Below are 16,113 nucleotides of genomic sequence, written 5' to 3' on the forward strand. Positions count from 1 at the left end.
GAGAGACTTTGTTAGGGCTCGACCAATCAGGGCGCAGATTGTTACGGCGCGGCTTACGGAGGCTTTCAAAGGGGAAGTTCAATTTGGTGTGTGAATTGCATGGTCGGAGCACTGAAGCAGACATTCATAGGTGAGTACAGCTTCGCCGCTATAAGCTGCTGTTATATGTCGTGTTTCTGTGCTTTGTACGTGAAACGTATAACTGTCTGTGTGTGGTGTAAACCAGAAGCTATTAAAAAAAACTAAGACTTGTTGTGAATCATTCTGCTGCGGCTCTGACCTTGTTATTTCATTGCATAACATAACATAATATTATCTGACAAAATTATCTCTATGCTACTTGAATAACACGATAAATCAAGCTGTATGCTCAATATTTTTATTCTTTTCTATTCTAGTGTAGGCTACTGTAGTAGTTGTCTGAGAACATAGTAGTAGCCTATATGAACAACAAGCAACAACCTCAACTAAATTGGTCCATAGTGTAAAATCCTGTATGTGTCACTGGATTTTCAATAACTGATTGGAACTGTTGTGTAACAAGCAGCCGTGTACAGCATCTCACTCCTATTTGTAATAAGCAACTGTAACTACCATAAACTGAACTGTTATTTTAGGAATAGCCTATTTGTTTTATGTTTTAGGATTCACTTAGTCTATGTAGGCTATATCTAGCCTACATTTGTTGGCTGCAGTCTATCTATAAACAAAGAACTGCTGCAAGAACCTATAACAAGTATAACCTAAAGACTTAACCAATACTCTATCTTCTAACTTATGTCATTGGGTTATGGTTGAACGTACTATGTAATGAATTGACCTTGATGATTTTAAATATTTTGAGATTTTAATGTGCTATTTTTATTATACAGTATCATTACGAATACGAATGGTTAGAATCATGGACACATCTTTTTGGAAGTTGTCTTACTCCATAGTTAAGTATAGTTTCATTGTTTTCCTTACTGTACATTGTCACCCTGGAATATGACAAATAAAACTCTCAACTGTTGTTTGGTGGCATCACTGTTGGACTGTATTGAGGTAGCCTATTACATTTTGGATATTGCCCCAAGTCTATAAAGCACTGTAGTCATTTTAAGCTGACAGTGAGTGTCACTGCAGATCCCTGTGCACCACTTCCCCAGTCACAGGGCTCAGCAGGTGTAAAGGTGAGGGAGGAATGTGCAGAGCATTAGAGGCATACAGAGAGCAACCACTGCAGCTCAAGGATAGCTGCGGGCAGATAGACGTGTTGAGCATAAGCTTCTTCTGAATGTCACTCACACTTTAATGTTTTTAGTAATGGTCACAGACCAATGAGCACAACTCTTAAAGCTGATAATACCAACACAGACTGTTCCTGTTAATACCTTCCTGTACACCAATCCAGCTGAGTGAGTCTATAAGAGTATTGTCTTAATTTGAAATACAAAGATTTACTGAAACATAGAGGTAAACCTGAACATTTGAGGCTCAATATACGCATGTACATTTATTTTTTACTGTAGGCTATATGTTTTTATTTTATTTTACTATCATTAAGATACGTATAAGGGCAGTAGGCCTAATGATATTTTTATATAATTTTTTGATATTTTTTTTTAGCTCAGCAGAATTCACACTTTATATCGAGCAAATCTTTTTTTGAAACTATCTTTAATATCAAACTGACATTCAAATACACTTATAGTCTATTTTACAACACTCTATTACACTGCATTTTAACAGCAGAATCACTTCAAAATAACTGAGCACACTGCAATTGCCTCTCTTCAGACTGAAGTCTCCAACATTAACCAAAACTAAAAGAGCTCCTACATAAAATCCAGGACTAAAATGTGAAATGTAATGTAGCACTGGGCTCTGCAGTTAATGGACCTTTTTCACTTTCTACATTGACATGTCACGCAAGGAGAAGCACAGGTGTTAATAATAAAATTCATGATGGATGAATTCCATTAAGCTGCTGCGGTTACGGCGTCTTTGTATTGTGGATGATGGCTCACTGTCACATGATGGGACACTTAAATGTCACATTAAAAGTGTTTTGACGAGTCAAAATCTCTGCAAATGCAAAAGTCCTGTTGACGTACATATTCGAGAGGTCTGAATGTTTTAGTAGTTAAACTACTGGTTAGGGAAAGGTCAGTTTCTTGTGTATCGTGTAATGTCCACTATTAATACTGGTAGACTGATGAGTGATCAGTGTAATCCTTAAGACGGCTGTGAAAAAAGCTTTGTGTGGCAGAGAGAGGCCAGAGGCAGCACAAGATCACAGGATACTGTTAGGCTCCAGAGGAAGCAATCGCCCAACTGCTCACTTTACAAATGCTCTTAGCAGAGGCAGTCCTGCTGTTTTGACAGCACTGTTGAGATTTATATGTGCTGACAGGAGACCAAGGGAATATATCATGACTGACAACACTGGGCATTGAAGAAAGCCTATATGAGACAAATAAGATGCACTGTCTGACCTGCATCTCAGGAGGAGGAGAGCCTAGTTCAGCAATGTAATGTGCAGGATGCCCATACATTGATGTGGAAACTCCCCGGCACAGTGCCAGTCACCTGATACCTTATGCTTGTAAATCCCAATTGAACCCTTGGGCTCTGTTCTGTAGCACAATACAGTGTGTAGCAGTGTAAACACAGCAGCCTAATTGTACAAAAATAACATAATTTTCTCCATTTTCAACATGTCATCTGTTCATGTGTGTTTTTCTTGCAGTGTTTTTGTCAGTTCTTTCACTCGCTGTATATCTGATTGAGCTATATAATGGCAGCAGTCATAACATGTCAGATCTTTCCTGGTCAGACTGTTTTGGTTCCTTCAGTCTAATTCTGCCATCGGGGAAGAACTGTGCGAGGCAGTTGACCACTTGTGTCTGGAGGAGGCAAGATTATCATCACGTGCACTGTATTTGTTTTCTTAGTGTTGAAAGGAAAGTAATATAAGCACAATAAGCAGAGGATGGGTTTTGTACACAGCTAATTTTGTCCAAGGATTTGACTTTTTCCCCCTGATTCATCGTTTAATATTGTTTGAATAGCTTTATTTGGGTTTCCTGCGATTTTTTGCAGATTAAATACAACAAGCTATATTTATCTTGACCTATGGTATAGGAGAAAATAGACTGTGATCATTACAAAAAGCGTGCTCATTCAGAATTGAAGGAAATCACATTCTTAAAAATCGTACGTCTGCTTTTCTGCTGAGGTGAATATCAGGCTTTGTCGTGAGCTGGTCAGGGCAGAACACCAACTCCTTTGTGAATATGATACAACACCAGATAAGATCTCTCAGTTCTTTCAGCACCGGGCCGGCAACACGCATTCGCTTGTGGTCAATACAATAAGACTTAGTCGCTGTTTTTTCCATTCAGTATAATTGGCTGGGGACTGTGTCAACCCACACTTCCTTTCAATTCATAGCAGTTGTATTCATATCACTTGGCTATTATTTGCATTGGCTGACCCATTGATTGTAGGTTTAAACCTTCAGCCCCTCAAATAGTAACCTTGCTCAGCTGTTTCACGGCTGTGTTGCCGTTAGCAACAATGAAAAGAGCAATATGGAGATCAGTCTCTTCAATTAAGCCCCTGATATAAGGCAGACTTATAGAAGAGATGGGGGCTGGACGTAGGACTCTGTGACTGAGACTTTTGCATCTGTCACTCTCCATCCAGCCAGGTGTCTGTGTCTAAATCAGCAGGATTATCTCTGATTGCACTGATAGTTGAAACAGACCCCCCCTGGTTGCCAAACCTCCTCCTCTTTATAGCTCACATTAAGATCAAATCAAGCTCTGCGCAACAGGAATAATGCCCCACCCTTCTCTGCCTTCTGCTGCTCAGAGGAAGACATCAGAGGTGGGATTCGTCCCCTCTCTGGTGCTGCCTGCTCCTCCAGACTCCCTTCCATCTGGGATCCTTAGGGAGAAGAAGAATATCTGACAGGGGACTTGTAAGCCTCTTAGCCCCCCTGTTGCCTAGCTCTCTCTCAGCCCATGTTTTCCTAATTTAGTTGGTGTAAGGAGTCCACTGCAAGGCCCTTGTGTGCTGTTTGGATTGAAATTCTCTTTGTGGTTCTAATAGACTGGCCATGTATATCAATTAACACTACTCAGCCAATGGCAGGTTCAAATCCCTTGAGGACAGTGGCAGTAACTCCTTTTTGACTATTTCCTTATGGCTTCAATAATGTCTATTTAGTTAGGTATCAGCTTGGATTGCCATGTTTACTTTGCTTTATTATTTGTATTCATTTGACTGTGAGACTGTGTGCAGTATTTCAATTTTGGTGAAATATTTTTCATTGAATCAGTGATCTTAATGATGCAGTCGTTACCTTTAAACAGCAACCTTTAAGAAATGTCATTGAGTTGATGTATTTGCCATCAGTCTTTAATTATAAGACAACTTGACTCTAAGAATACTGCCAAGGTCGTTTCATTGTTTTTACCCTGAAGAGACAAGACTTTTACTTCTATGAAAGAACAATAACAATTTGCCAAATGCTTCTCAGTGCTTTCTCGTGTCAGTCATTGCGATGTTCAGGAAGCCTCTTCATTTATGTCAGTGCAGAGGACAGAATTACACCTCCTTCACGTTTTATTGTTACAGGGTCGCAGATTGTTCACTCAAAAACGCTTTTGACAGCTGGGTGGACACGATGATACGCATCTCCAGTACGGCTGCACTTTAAGCTCATACTTGATATTTGAAAAAGAGAAGAAAAAAAAAGAAAAGAGGAAAAAAAATGTTTGTTTTCTTTTCATTCATTTAGTTGTGATTGCTCTGCTCTGTGTGGGAGGAGCTCCCTCCAGTAAGAGGATCGTAGAGTTAAACACACAATGAGGTGTTCCCATCGGCAGCTATCCATTTGAAATCCCCTCTTTTCGCCACTGTAGCCCTGCGCTGTGACCACAGGAGGCTGGTGGCCACAGATGGTTCTGCAGAAAGGGCTACTCTGACTTTCTTTGTTTTCCCATGAACATGTTTAGCGTGTAATCCTGGATTAACTGAGGGGACTTTGTGTTAATTTACAGCTGTAATACAGCATTCAATTAATGCTGGTGGTAACCCCCAACACACACACATGTGCTGGGTATTAGGGCCAAGAGATTGTGTGGGTTGCCTGACTCTTTGGTCGGGAGAATTAGAGGTAATAGAGATCCAATCAGAGGTCTCTGTGGATGTCCACCTCATTCTGGATCCCAGGGGAGAGTCACTGCAGCACACATATGCCCTTTTTTTATGAAACACATAGGTAATGCTATTGTCTGTGCACATTCACACCACATGCACACACACAGACACACTATCAATGACAGAGGGTGCCTCAGAAAACCAGGCGGCTGCATATGGACTCTCTTGATATCAGTCACTGGCCGTGTGATCTTGTTATGCAAAGTCCCTTAATCCCTACCTATGATGAATGCGCACTGGAATGGGGGGTGGGTGGGTGGGTGGGGGGGCTGAAACAGAGATATGAGGGCAGCTGTATGGGAGGCTGTCCACTGTGCTTTGCGAATGAGTGCTAGCAAAGATTCCTGATCCCCAGCCTAGCAGAAGGAAGAGCACATGTGAGATCATGTCTGAGAGTGCATTACAGTAACGCACTGACAGAGTTGCTGGTGGAGAGCACGGCAAATAGAATATATTGCCATAGTACCGACCTGAGATTCGCATTAACCTTTAGACCACTTGCTTCCCAACAGAGGTATTATAGGGCCAGAGGTGTTACTGTACCAGCTGAGGGAGGATTGAGTTTGTAGTTCCCGTGCAGCAGAACAAGAGACCGGAGCAGGCTGCAACGGGAAAGGGGGCACTTTCATTTGGGCGCTGTGCTGAGAGTATATATACTACGTCCCCCTTCACCTGCTCAAGCGCTGTCATTCGCAGTGGCAGCAAAAAAAAACATGAAGGTTGTCAGGGGTGATCATGGAACAGAGGGAAGAGCGGAGTAGCAGCACACAGGGAGGCGAAAGGATAGAGTTGGTCTTTTTTGGATCAGAGAGGATGTCGAATGGGGCAAAGAGACAAACCATGCTAGGGATGAAAGAATAGATAGAGGGGTTTAATAGGTGGAATATAGTTGGCATGAATGAGAGAGCATTGTGTGTCTGTTTGTGTGTGTGTGTGGGTGTGTGTGTGTGAGAAGAGTGGAGGGGGGTAATGGGATTAGGGGTAACACCTTTGGCAGGGCTTGGGAGAGCCACCTGACACCCGGTCTGTTGGGGACCAAGGGAGAAAGGAGGGGGCAAGGGAGAAATTGGGGGTCTAATCCATGTCCATCTTTGGGAAGTCATTCCCAGAGCTCTGAGGATTTGGGGCTTTGGTTTCCGCTCTGCTTGCTTTGGTTAATAATACCCTGGGAGGGAGAGAAGACATGGAGAGAGAAATAGGGAAAGAGACAGAAGGAATGGGGGGGAGACAGAGAAAAAGATTTCTTTACCCTGTGGTGGACTGGCAGGACAGCGCTCTGAACCAAAAATGTTTGAAGTACTGACTAACCTCTAAGCCAAGTTGTGTGTATTCTTTTCTAAACATACAGCTCTGTTTGCGTGTGTGTGTGTGTGTGTGTGCACCTGCGTACGCACTGAGTGACTGTGTGTAAAGATTGACTTACTTTCTTCGGTCCATCCAACAGGTTGCAGGTTGAGTAAAAGTCAATAACCTGAGTGTAGCTGGGATGTTTGCTCAGAAGACACATGGATAGTCCTTGTGTGTGTGTGTGACAGAGTGTTTGCAGGGCGGGAGGTTGGGCGCTGGGTTGTCTTTGTGTTTCTATGGTGCTGACAGAAGTTGATAACTGTTCTAATGATTGTGGTGGTAGTGGAGGCAGCACAGTGTCAGGGCCTCGCTGCAGACGGCGTGGAGCTGCTTGGCTGGATGTGTCACAGCTTCTGTGTTTGTCCATCACCTCAGCACAAGGTGTTGATTGGTCCATCCTACACTGGATCAAAGTTCAGGGCAGTTTTCTGGTGTGAACTGGCTGCTCAGCCTCTGAGAATGAAACACCAGGGAATGTGCCATTTTAGCAGTAGGCCAACTGTGACAACCTTGTCCACACCTTTAAAAATTAAACCCCAAACAGCTTTTGTTTTTAGAAATCCTGTGAAGGACGTAAGCCTACCAGAAATGTATCAGACACCAAATCATTTCCTCACCACTGTATGACTAAAACATTTATAATAGCAATATACATTTTAATGATGCCATACCTTTTGGTTTGTGTTTTCTGCTGTAGGTGGAGATGTTCCGCCGAGCGCTGGGGAAGACGTTGGGGTTTGTGGGCTACACAGTCCAATATGGCTGCATTGCACATTGTGCCTTTGAATACATTGGAGAATTTGTGGTGGTTGGTATTAGTGTTATTACAGAATTAATTAATAACTGGGTTTTTTTTGTTTGTTTTTTTAATATGATTGAGATTTTTTTGTGAATTGTTTTCTTCAGTGCTCTGGTCCATCCATGGAACCTACCATTGTTAACTATGATATTGTCTTCTCTGAACGGATGAGTCGTCATCTTTGCAAAATACAAAAGTGAGTACCAGTCAGTGGATTCATTGTAAAATGAGAATACGCTAACAATGTTGGAATATATGATATATACTGTATGTGTAACATTTTATAATTTATATTTTTGATTATATATGGTTTGTTATTGAATTCTTTACTTTGTCTTTTTTCAAACAAGTAAAGGATGTCAGCAATTTCCTACAAACACAATGCATTTTTGATAATTCAAGATATTTTGCATTTTCTGTGAGTGAGTTAAATGCTCTTGTTTATACTTTATTTTCAGGGGTGATGTAGTCATTGCAAAGAGTCCATTTGACCCAAATATGAACATCTGTAAAAGAGTAATTGGGTTGGAGGGAGACAAAGTCTGCACAAGTTCGCCAGCAGATTTGTTCAAGGTCCACCAATATGTAAGTATGTTTACATCATACATAGTCTACCCATCATATTTTATGAATGTCCTAATGCTTTTCAGTTGTCACAATCATTTCATGAGAAGAAAGAAGAAAAATTATTCCAACTGGGCAACATGTGTAGCCTATCTACCTGTGATTACCTTTCTTTTTTTTTTTTTACCAAGTAAAGTTCCCGTTGGCAGTTCTAGTGTTTTGATTCCTACAACTGTAACTCACAGAGACTCTATGGAAGAAAATAGGTTAGAAAGACATAGTGAAATAAAGTATGAATGAATAATGCGTTTACAGCAAAAGACTTGATAGTTTGTCTCACCCTAAAATGACAAACAGAATCTCTATGCATAATGCAAAACTCTTTCACCGTTTGTCTTTGGTTTTCTTTGTGTTTGTACCACAGTCTATATAGACCATCACAGTTGTTTACATTTTAGACCGCACACATCCATTTTGTGTCATTGGTCAAAATATCAGCTTTTGACAACACCTATATTTCCTCAGAACAGTGATAAAACCAGAGAGTGAGCAGGGGTTCTGCCGCTGAAACCACTGTCATTGCTTTTCTATTACTACTCTCCCCAACGCCCACAGCTCAGGCCTGCAATCTCTCTGAAGCCTGTTAGAGTTAGTGCCAGCCGAATGGACAGACTGATGGGTGGGCGGAGGTGTGTGTGTGCGTGTGTGTGTGAGAGAGAGAGAGAGAGAGAAAGACAGGGGGAAAGAGAAAGAGTGTGTACATATGTCTGCAACCCAGAGTTTGCGTTTATGTTGCATGTTTTTGAATTTATTGTGTATTTTATAGACTGCGGGCAGACTGTTGAATGGGTTCAGTGAAACATAGTATAGGGCCAAGACTGTAAGTGTCATTCAACAAATGAAATGGGAAATAAAGAGGTTTCCTATTCTGTTAGCTTCACCTCCACATACAGAGGACTGAACTTGTAATAGGTGATGTTGTTGCATTGCTATTGCTTGATCCCAGGATGTAATCACAGATTCTGGAGTCAGCACAAGTCATTTCTAAACTGGCCACTAGGCGGAGAGCTGCTATGTATCGGCGTGTAGGATAAAGCTTATTGACTTCCCGTTTGTTTTTGACACTCCTTTTCTTTAATTTATTTATATCCCAGTCGATCCATGGTGACATATTGGTGGCATGCACTATTGTGTTCCTCTCACTTCTTCCAGTAAATCTTTCATAAGTTTCCTACAGTCAGTTACTCTCAGTCGGATTGATGGGGATCTGTGTCCCCATCAAACCAGTGCTGCAAAGTCAAACCATCACATTAGTACCAATAACTGCAGATACTTGAATGGCAGCTTGATGCTGTCTCCAAATGCAAGTTAATCCCACAGACATGTAAAAATACCCAACTTTACAGCAGAAATAAACACGTTTACAACTTTGTACAAAAGTGGTTTTAGCGTATCTCCCTCTTTTCAATTTGCTGTGAGTAACACGGAGTCAGGCACTGCCAAGCGGCCCTGGGCCCCCTCTGAGTTTAAAAAGACCTGTGTGGTATCCAATGTCAGATCTATTTCATCGGTGATAAGGATGGAGATTTGTGAATCAGCAGTTCAGTCTTCAGCCTGGCTGATTTTTATGGTCTGACTTTGACAGTGTGATTCCTGTTTTATCTCACCAACACACCCATACACAAAAATATCCAAAGCACACTGGCAAGAAAAAAACAAAAACAAAACTGCTTGATTAAACAAAAGGCACTCTCAGTTAATTATCAAAATTTGTTACTGATTAATTTTCTGTCAGACAACTAATTGATTAATTGGTTAATCATCTCAGTTTTTGTTTATTGTTTTTTTTTTGTTTTTTTTTAAAATAAGACTTAATTTGTCAAGTAGGGATTCCTGACATTGATAATGTGTTCAATTCAGCCATGTATTTTTGTAAGTGGTTACAACAACACTTTGTTCCATTCTTTTTAACAGACTGAATGATTGTTTCCAAACTCAGTGCAAAGCTAAAAGCTAAAAATGTGCACAGTATGCTTCCAATTGCTAGTGTAACAAATGTGTTTCATTCAGGTTTATTGTGCATATATTGATGTGTTTATGAATAGGGTGTGAAGACAACTGAGAGAGGGACAATTGGCTCCATGTTGAAGTGAACTTGGGATCGAAATATTGGATTTTCTTGCCTCTCTAAGCTGTTCCAGTCATCATCTTCACAGATAAAGAAGGTGCGAGCTTGAAATAACTGTTGAGCTAGTCTTCACAAAGCTGATTGTCACAAAGCATTCTTTTTAATTTGTGCTAATTTCTTTGCACCCCAGGGCAAAATCCCTGGCTTTATGTAACAGCATTTTAGATAACTGAGAAAATACCCGCTGTTCACATAAATGTTTGGGTTCCCTTAGGGACACCCCACCACCCCACCCCACCCCACTATCCCTCCAAGAGAATGTATGTGTTTTTGTGTGACTATTAGGATGGTGTGAGGCAATAGGGGTGGACCTGTAAAGATGAATTTTGGAAGGCAGTGTTAGAGCCTGTCAACACCTCCTTTTTTGTTCTGACAGACAGACAGGTCCTATCTACCCTCAGAGATCCAACAGAAGACTAATTGCCCTGTCACCTTTTAGGAATCATTTCTGTGTCTGAGCTATTGTGTCAAAACAATGACACTTGATCCCTAATATTATAGCAAAGCGGGAGGGAGAAAGCGACAGAAAGAGAGATGTTTTTGCTGTTAATATGGACAGAGCAGTGTGGTAAAAGATGAATCCTATAAGCCTGCATGTATTTAAGCCGAACATAATTCACCACCTCAATCATGTTAACATAATGAGCACTGTAATAGTGTGGCTGTTAAACAACACACCTCCGCAGTGAGGAGAGCTCTGGTTTCAGCTCATCTTGACACATCTCTGACAGGTACACAATGCCTTGCGTTGACCCAGCCCACACATCCACAGGATCTCTGCCATTCATCAGAGGAGATGCTGCCGGCAGGGCAGATTAAAGTAACTCCATATCGAGATACTACAACTTGTGTGTAGGGCCTACGTGGATCTTCAGAGGTGTGTGTGGTTGGAAACATTATCTGTCGCACTGTCAAAATGAGACGTTGTAAAGACTAGGCCTATGTAAATACTGTTCACGTGCTGAAGTAATGAAATGCTTAGGTATTTACTCACCACAAAGAAACCTCTTAAACAGCAAAAACAAGTTTCCAAGAGTGGTGGTTTACCTGGTTACACAGCTGTGGTTAGTCCTCTGTCCCAGACGCTGTCAACGCAATAAATAAGACCAGAATGCGGTCTTATTACCCTGTTTACTCCTGTTTTTTCCTTTGCGGAGGGTTTCCCTGCACAGCAGGTTCTCTGAATAAGGCAGGTCTTAGACCTACAATTGTAAACTTGATTCGTACTGTGGTGTGCTTTTATGAAATTATGTACTTGAATGGGTGATGTGTGAAGTACAGTTAGGCTATTTTATATTTTTCTATCCTTGAAATGTTTTTTATTGTGTCACTATGTGTTCTGTTGTTGTGAGACATGTCTATGGTGAAACCAAAGAGGAATTTCCACTTAGTGGATAATAATGTTTTCGTAATCGTAATCATAATCATAATCATAATCGTTATTATTCAGAGGTTTGCTTGAACTTACTGTGTTTTTTTTTGGTTTTTTTTGCTTGCTCACACACCTGTGACTTGCAGGGTTTCCATACGCTTTTATCTTAAACAATTCAGGTTTCAGACACCTTCATCTTCTCATTTTAGTCTTGAAAAGTAGTCTTGTTTTTTTTGATTGGGTTCTTCTGTTTATTTTAAAGTCCCACCTTTTCAATTGCTGATTGGATTGATTGACTTCTCGATTGATTCCACTCAGACTGGATTGTGACAGAGCTCATGATGTCAGTGGCTGTAAAAAAGCATCCTATATTCAGGAAATTAAGTGTTTTTTGAATATTCTGGACTAACACCTGAAATTTCTTAATTAAGCCTCTATGTCTTTAGGATGATAATATGATTCTTTTTTAAGGGAAGATGAGGAGAAACAGGATTCTGGTTTGACAGATGACAAACGGTGGTGTTTCCTTTTCCTGTGCTTGGGAGCCAGCATATGTTACCATGTTAATGAGGTGTAATGGTGGGAATCCAGCATGCTGACATATGGTTCTCAGATGACTCCTTTAATGATATTCATTTGTGTCGTCGTTATTTAGTGAGTTGTTTACCTCATGTTAGGTCAACATGTCACTGGCTCATGATTATGTCACATCATCTGTCTCAATTATCGAATATGAAATGAAACGCAGCGTCCCACAGTAGGACTGAAAACTCTAATCAGAGAGCCGGGTGATGGGAATAAGGAGAACGAGCCGAGGCGAAGATGTGACGTCACCTCAGTCAGTGTGGACAATATTCTGTTTCTTTATTCATGTTATTCTCTTTCCTCCATAGGACTTTTGCCGTTAAAAAGTTAGGCAACACAAAAATAGACTCGCGGATTGTGATGCCCATTATGACAATATAATGTGTTGTTGATCCTGTCTGCACATATAGGGGGGACAGCGCACTTAATTAGGGCCTTGACAAGCCTACTCTTCTAAAGTGATGAGATTAATCATAATTGGTGTCACTGTGAATTAGAGCCCGCTTGGATGACTGCCCCACTGGCAGGTCGGACCGCGGTGGAGACCCTTGGACACTGCTGTTAGCCGCAGCTTAGCCCTCTTTTTCTCCCTCTTTCCCTCTCTCTCTCTCTCTCTCTCTCTCTCTCTCTCTCTCTCTGCCCAGCTATCTCAGGCCCCTCTCTAGCTTTGCCCTCCCTGGGTAAGAGGGGCGCAGATCTCAGCCAACAGCCTAATGACCCCGTTTGAAGTTCTTCTAAATCCCTCCCGACCCTGCCCGTTACCCATGACCCTTCTCCTAAGACGGTGTGGGGTTAAAGAGGGACAGGCAGGTTGACGTTAAGATAGGCTGAGGAGGGAGGTATGGCTGAGGCAGCTCGTTGGGAGTAGGGGGTGGGGTTAAGGTACATTCTCACTGCATAATAGATCAACTCACTGAAAGTTACGTTCTAGTAGTGCTGCAATCTCTGCAGTGTCACTTTCTCTTTGATTCCTTTGTTTTGTGGTAAAGCAGTCTACTATATCTTAATCATTTCCCCCCCCTGTTTGTGTTTGGTGATGTTTTTTAGGTTCCAAAAGGCCATGTATGGCTAGAAGGGGATAACCTTAGGAATTCATCTGACTCGAGGAGTTATGGCCCAGTTCCCTATGCCCTCATCCGAGGGCGTGTTTGCTTAAAGGTAACGGGGAGGTGTGCTGTATATGTGCTTTCAAGTATTCAAATCAGTATTTAGAAAATCAGGACAGTAGTTTTGATGACGTCTCTCATGAAGGGATTTCCGACTGTTAGGTGGCCAAGCCATTTGTTGTTGTTTTTTTGTTTTTTTTAATCAGTCCAGTATGGCCATTATAAGCACAGTGCAGAGATGTGAGTCAGTTGGAAGTTCAAAGCAAGTGTGTCTGATTGACCAAAGCCTGGACAACATATTGTCTAGCTTTCCATTCTGCTGTGTTGTCATGTCACGGGATGTCATAGCAACCACGACCCTGGAAACAGGTCAGCCAACCTTCTGCCCATCTGATTGGACGGCGACACTCCACTGGAGGCCCTATTACGACAGCTGATGAAATAACAAGATCTTCTAGGAAGTCAAATGCATCATTAAAAGCCATATTAGCAAATGTGTCCAAGAAGTGAGATAATGTGTTGTACATAATGGTTGGGAGTGTTTGTTTTTTTTCTCGTCATGCCATCAGTTTCATCTCTGTTTTAACCCATTGTTTCTTTGTGCCCTTTCTCCATATACACAGCTCTGGCCACTGCATAGTTTTGGGACCCTCGGTGAAAGCCCCACCAGACGGATCATAAAAACTCAGAGTGACTCAGACTCAGATTGACTCATGTACACACTTTGTTTATATTGTACGCAACTTTTCTTCCCGTCATTTTGGAATAAAACACTTTTCAGTTATACAGGCCTGTGACATCATCATTTTATCCTTCCACAACTGACAGTGTCCTGTTATTTGAAGCTCACCGTGTGCTGACTGTGGCTATGAAGTGCTGTAGGAACAGCAATGCGTGAGGAGCGAGCAAAGCTGTGTCTCTGTGGAACTGCTAATGGCAGAGAGCATGCAGAAGGAAGATGAGATGTAAGGTGTACTTTGGGGATTGCGCTCATTCAGTAATAACACAAACAAATAATTTTCAAATCAGAATTAAAGATCAAATTATATCTAACACTAACAGTACATAAAGTGCATTGGGATAGCGACTTGTAGCTGAATTTACTGTTCAATTTAATGGGTTCTGAAATGCACCTAAACCACATACCGGTATTTATGGGATGATTGTACATGTAGGCTACTTAAAACAGTGATACGTCTACATCTACAAACTATGACCTCAGCAAAACATGTCTCGTTCCCTTAAGATGTTATTAATTTCCTGTTTATGCTTTCTTAGTAATATGGCAAAACAAAGGCTCTCTCAATGTTCAATATTTCATCATGCTGCCAGGGCAATTGAAAAAATGTCAACATTTCCCATTTAACCATACAATATTAATAAGCACTTACTAAGGGCCATGCTCACCACTGAATGCATTGTGTGTATGTGTATGTGTGTGTGTGTGTGTGTGTGTGTGTGTGTGTCAGTGTGTGTGTGCGTGTGAGAGAGAGAGTCCAAACGTGGTATACATTTAACAAGGTTTCTAACAGGGTTGTTACAGGAGTGTGTGTGCATGACAAAGACTCAAGAGGGGAAGTTAAGTCGTAGTAATGTGGACGGATGAAAAGCGAGCATTAGTCACATGTCATCGTTTGTAATACCTAAAAAGATTCAATCCAGAATTTTAAAAAAAGTAAAAGACGGGTGCAAATATAAGTCAGCCTCAAGTGATGCAATTTCCACCTCTGAACAGCAGATGAAATTCAAAACCCAAGCGCTCACACAGGAAAGATGACCCTGAGCAGAGTGTAGTGATGTCATGAAAGTGGGAATTTAACAGAAATCTGACCAGAGGCAGAAACTAAACTAGTTGTGATTTCATATTTTTTGTCATGTTCCCGCTGACACTCACAGAAACCTCTCTTATGTTTTCCAAGGCATGTTCCTCCTGTTCAGACCTTTCTGGACACAGAGACGTCAGCACATATACACATACTGAGCAGTGGAAGCTCAGCTGGTCATTCTCCAAGGCAGAGAGGGACTCTTCTCCTTAGAGTTCCCCAGGGGAAGTGAGTTCTAGGCAGCCGTGGGTCCCTGTCCAGCTGCTTCCTCTGTCTGGAGGGGGCCAGAGGGTCACAGACAAGGCTCCCTGTGACACTAAATTATCTGCCTGAGTGTGACTGTGCCTGCTGGGAGGGACGCTCAAGACTGCGTAAGTGTGTGTGTGTGCATGTGCATGTGTGTGTGGAAGATTTTTCTGCAGGGTCTTGCTTGAAGCACATCTTTGTTTCTCAAGGTTTAATATTCATCTGCTGCGTGTCAACATGGTGCCAGTGTTCAGCTGAAATGCTGACAAGTAATCTTAGCATGCTCCTTTAAAGATACTGCCCCATAGAGGGAGCTCTGACTGTTTACTAATGTAACTCTAGGCCTGGTGGTTGGAAACATTTACTGTGTGTACATGATTAAAACAAAGGTTAGTAATGTTAACATACTTAAGATTGTGGATTCACACCACATTAGGTGTACTGGTATATGAATCCCTGTTACTGTCCTGACTGAGGTGAATTTTTATTTAAAGACTGCCGTTTAAATTAGACTGATCCGGTGCCTACAGTTGAGTTGAGCCTCATTTTACTTGAAGTGCCGCTTAGTTGTCATAGTTTGAGTTGTGCCAGGAGACCAGAGTTTCAAAGAGATGACGGGGCAGAGGTGTATATCACTATCATGCTGAGTGGGCACAAGGCTGGAAGTGAGGCAGGAAGAGATCGAGATCAGAAGAAACGGACAACAGACAGCTGTGCTGAGCTATGCAGCAGCACAGAGACAGGCTGTGGGCTGTCAACAGGGCCGAGGTGCGTCTGCTGCTTCTGTAAAGAGAAGAGGGAGGGCAGAGCAAAAGAGAGGTGTGTTGTCGTCATGTTGCTGTGGAATATAGCTGCATGTAGCCTATTTGTCG

The 16,113-nt window shown here is 41.7% G+C and overlaps 1 protein-coding gene across 1 annotated transcript; it reads left to right on the plus strand.

The window, feature by feature from the left end:
• Nucleotides 1–44: 44 nt before the first annotated feature.
• On the plus strand, nucleotides 45–13,950 carry immp1l (inner mitochondrial membrane peptidase subunit 1). The gene is made up of 6 exons (XM_085763241.1): nucleotides 45–130; nucleotides 7,256–7,366; nucleotides 7,465–7,553; nucleotides 7,816–7,942; nucleotides 13,114–13,224; nucleotides 13,796–13,950. Exons 2-6 carry the CDS (start codon nucleotides 7,262–7,264, stop codon nucleotides 13,880–13,882), a joined length of 519 nt encoding a protein of 172 aa, XP_085619367.1. The 5' UTR covers nucleotides 45–130; nucleotides 7,256–7,261; the 3' UTR covers nucleotides 13,883–13,950.
• The last annotated feature ends 2,163 nt before the right edge of the window (nucleotides 13,951–16,113 follow it).

Source organism: Trachurus japonicus, chromosome 3 (genome assembly GCF_045865225.1).
Source record: "Trachurus japonicus isolate A0001 chromosome 3, Traja_1.0".
Lineage (NCBI taxonomy): Eukaryota > Metazoa > Chordata > Actinopteri > Carangiformes > Carangidae > Trachurus > Trachurus japonicus.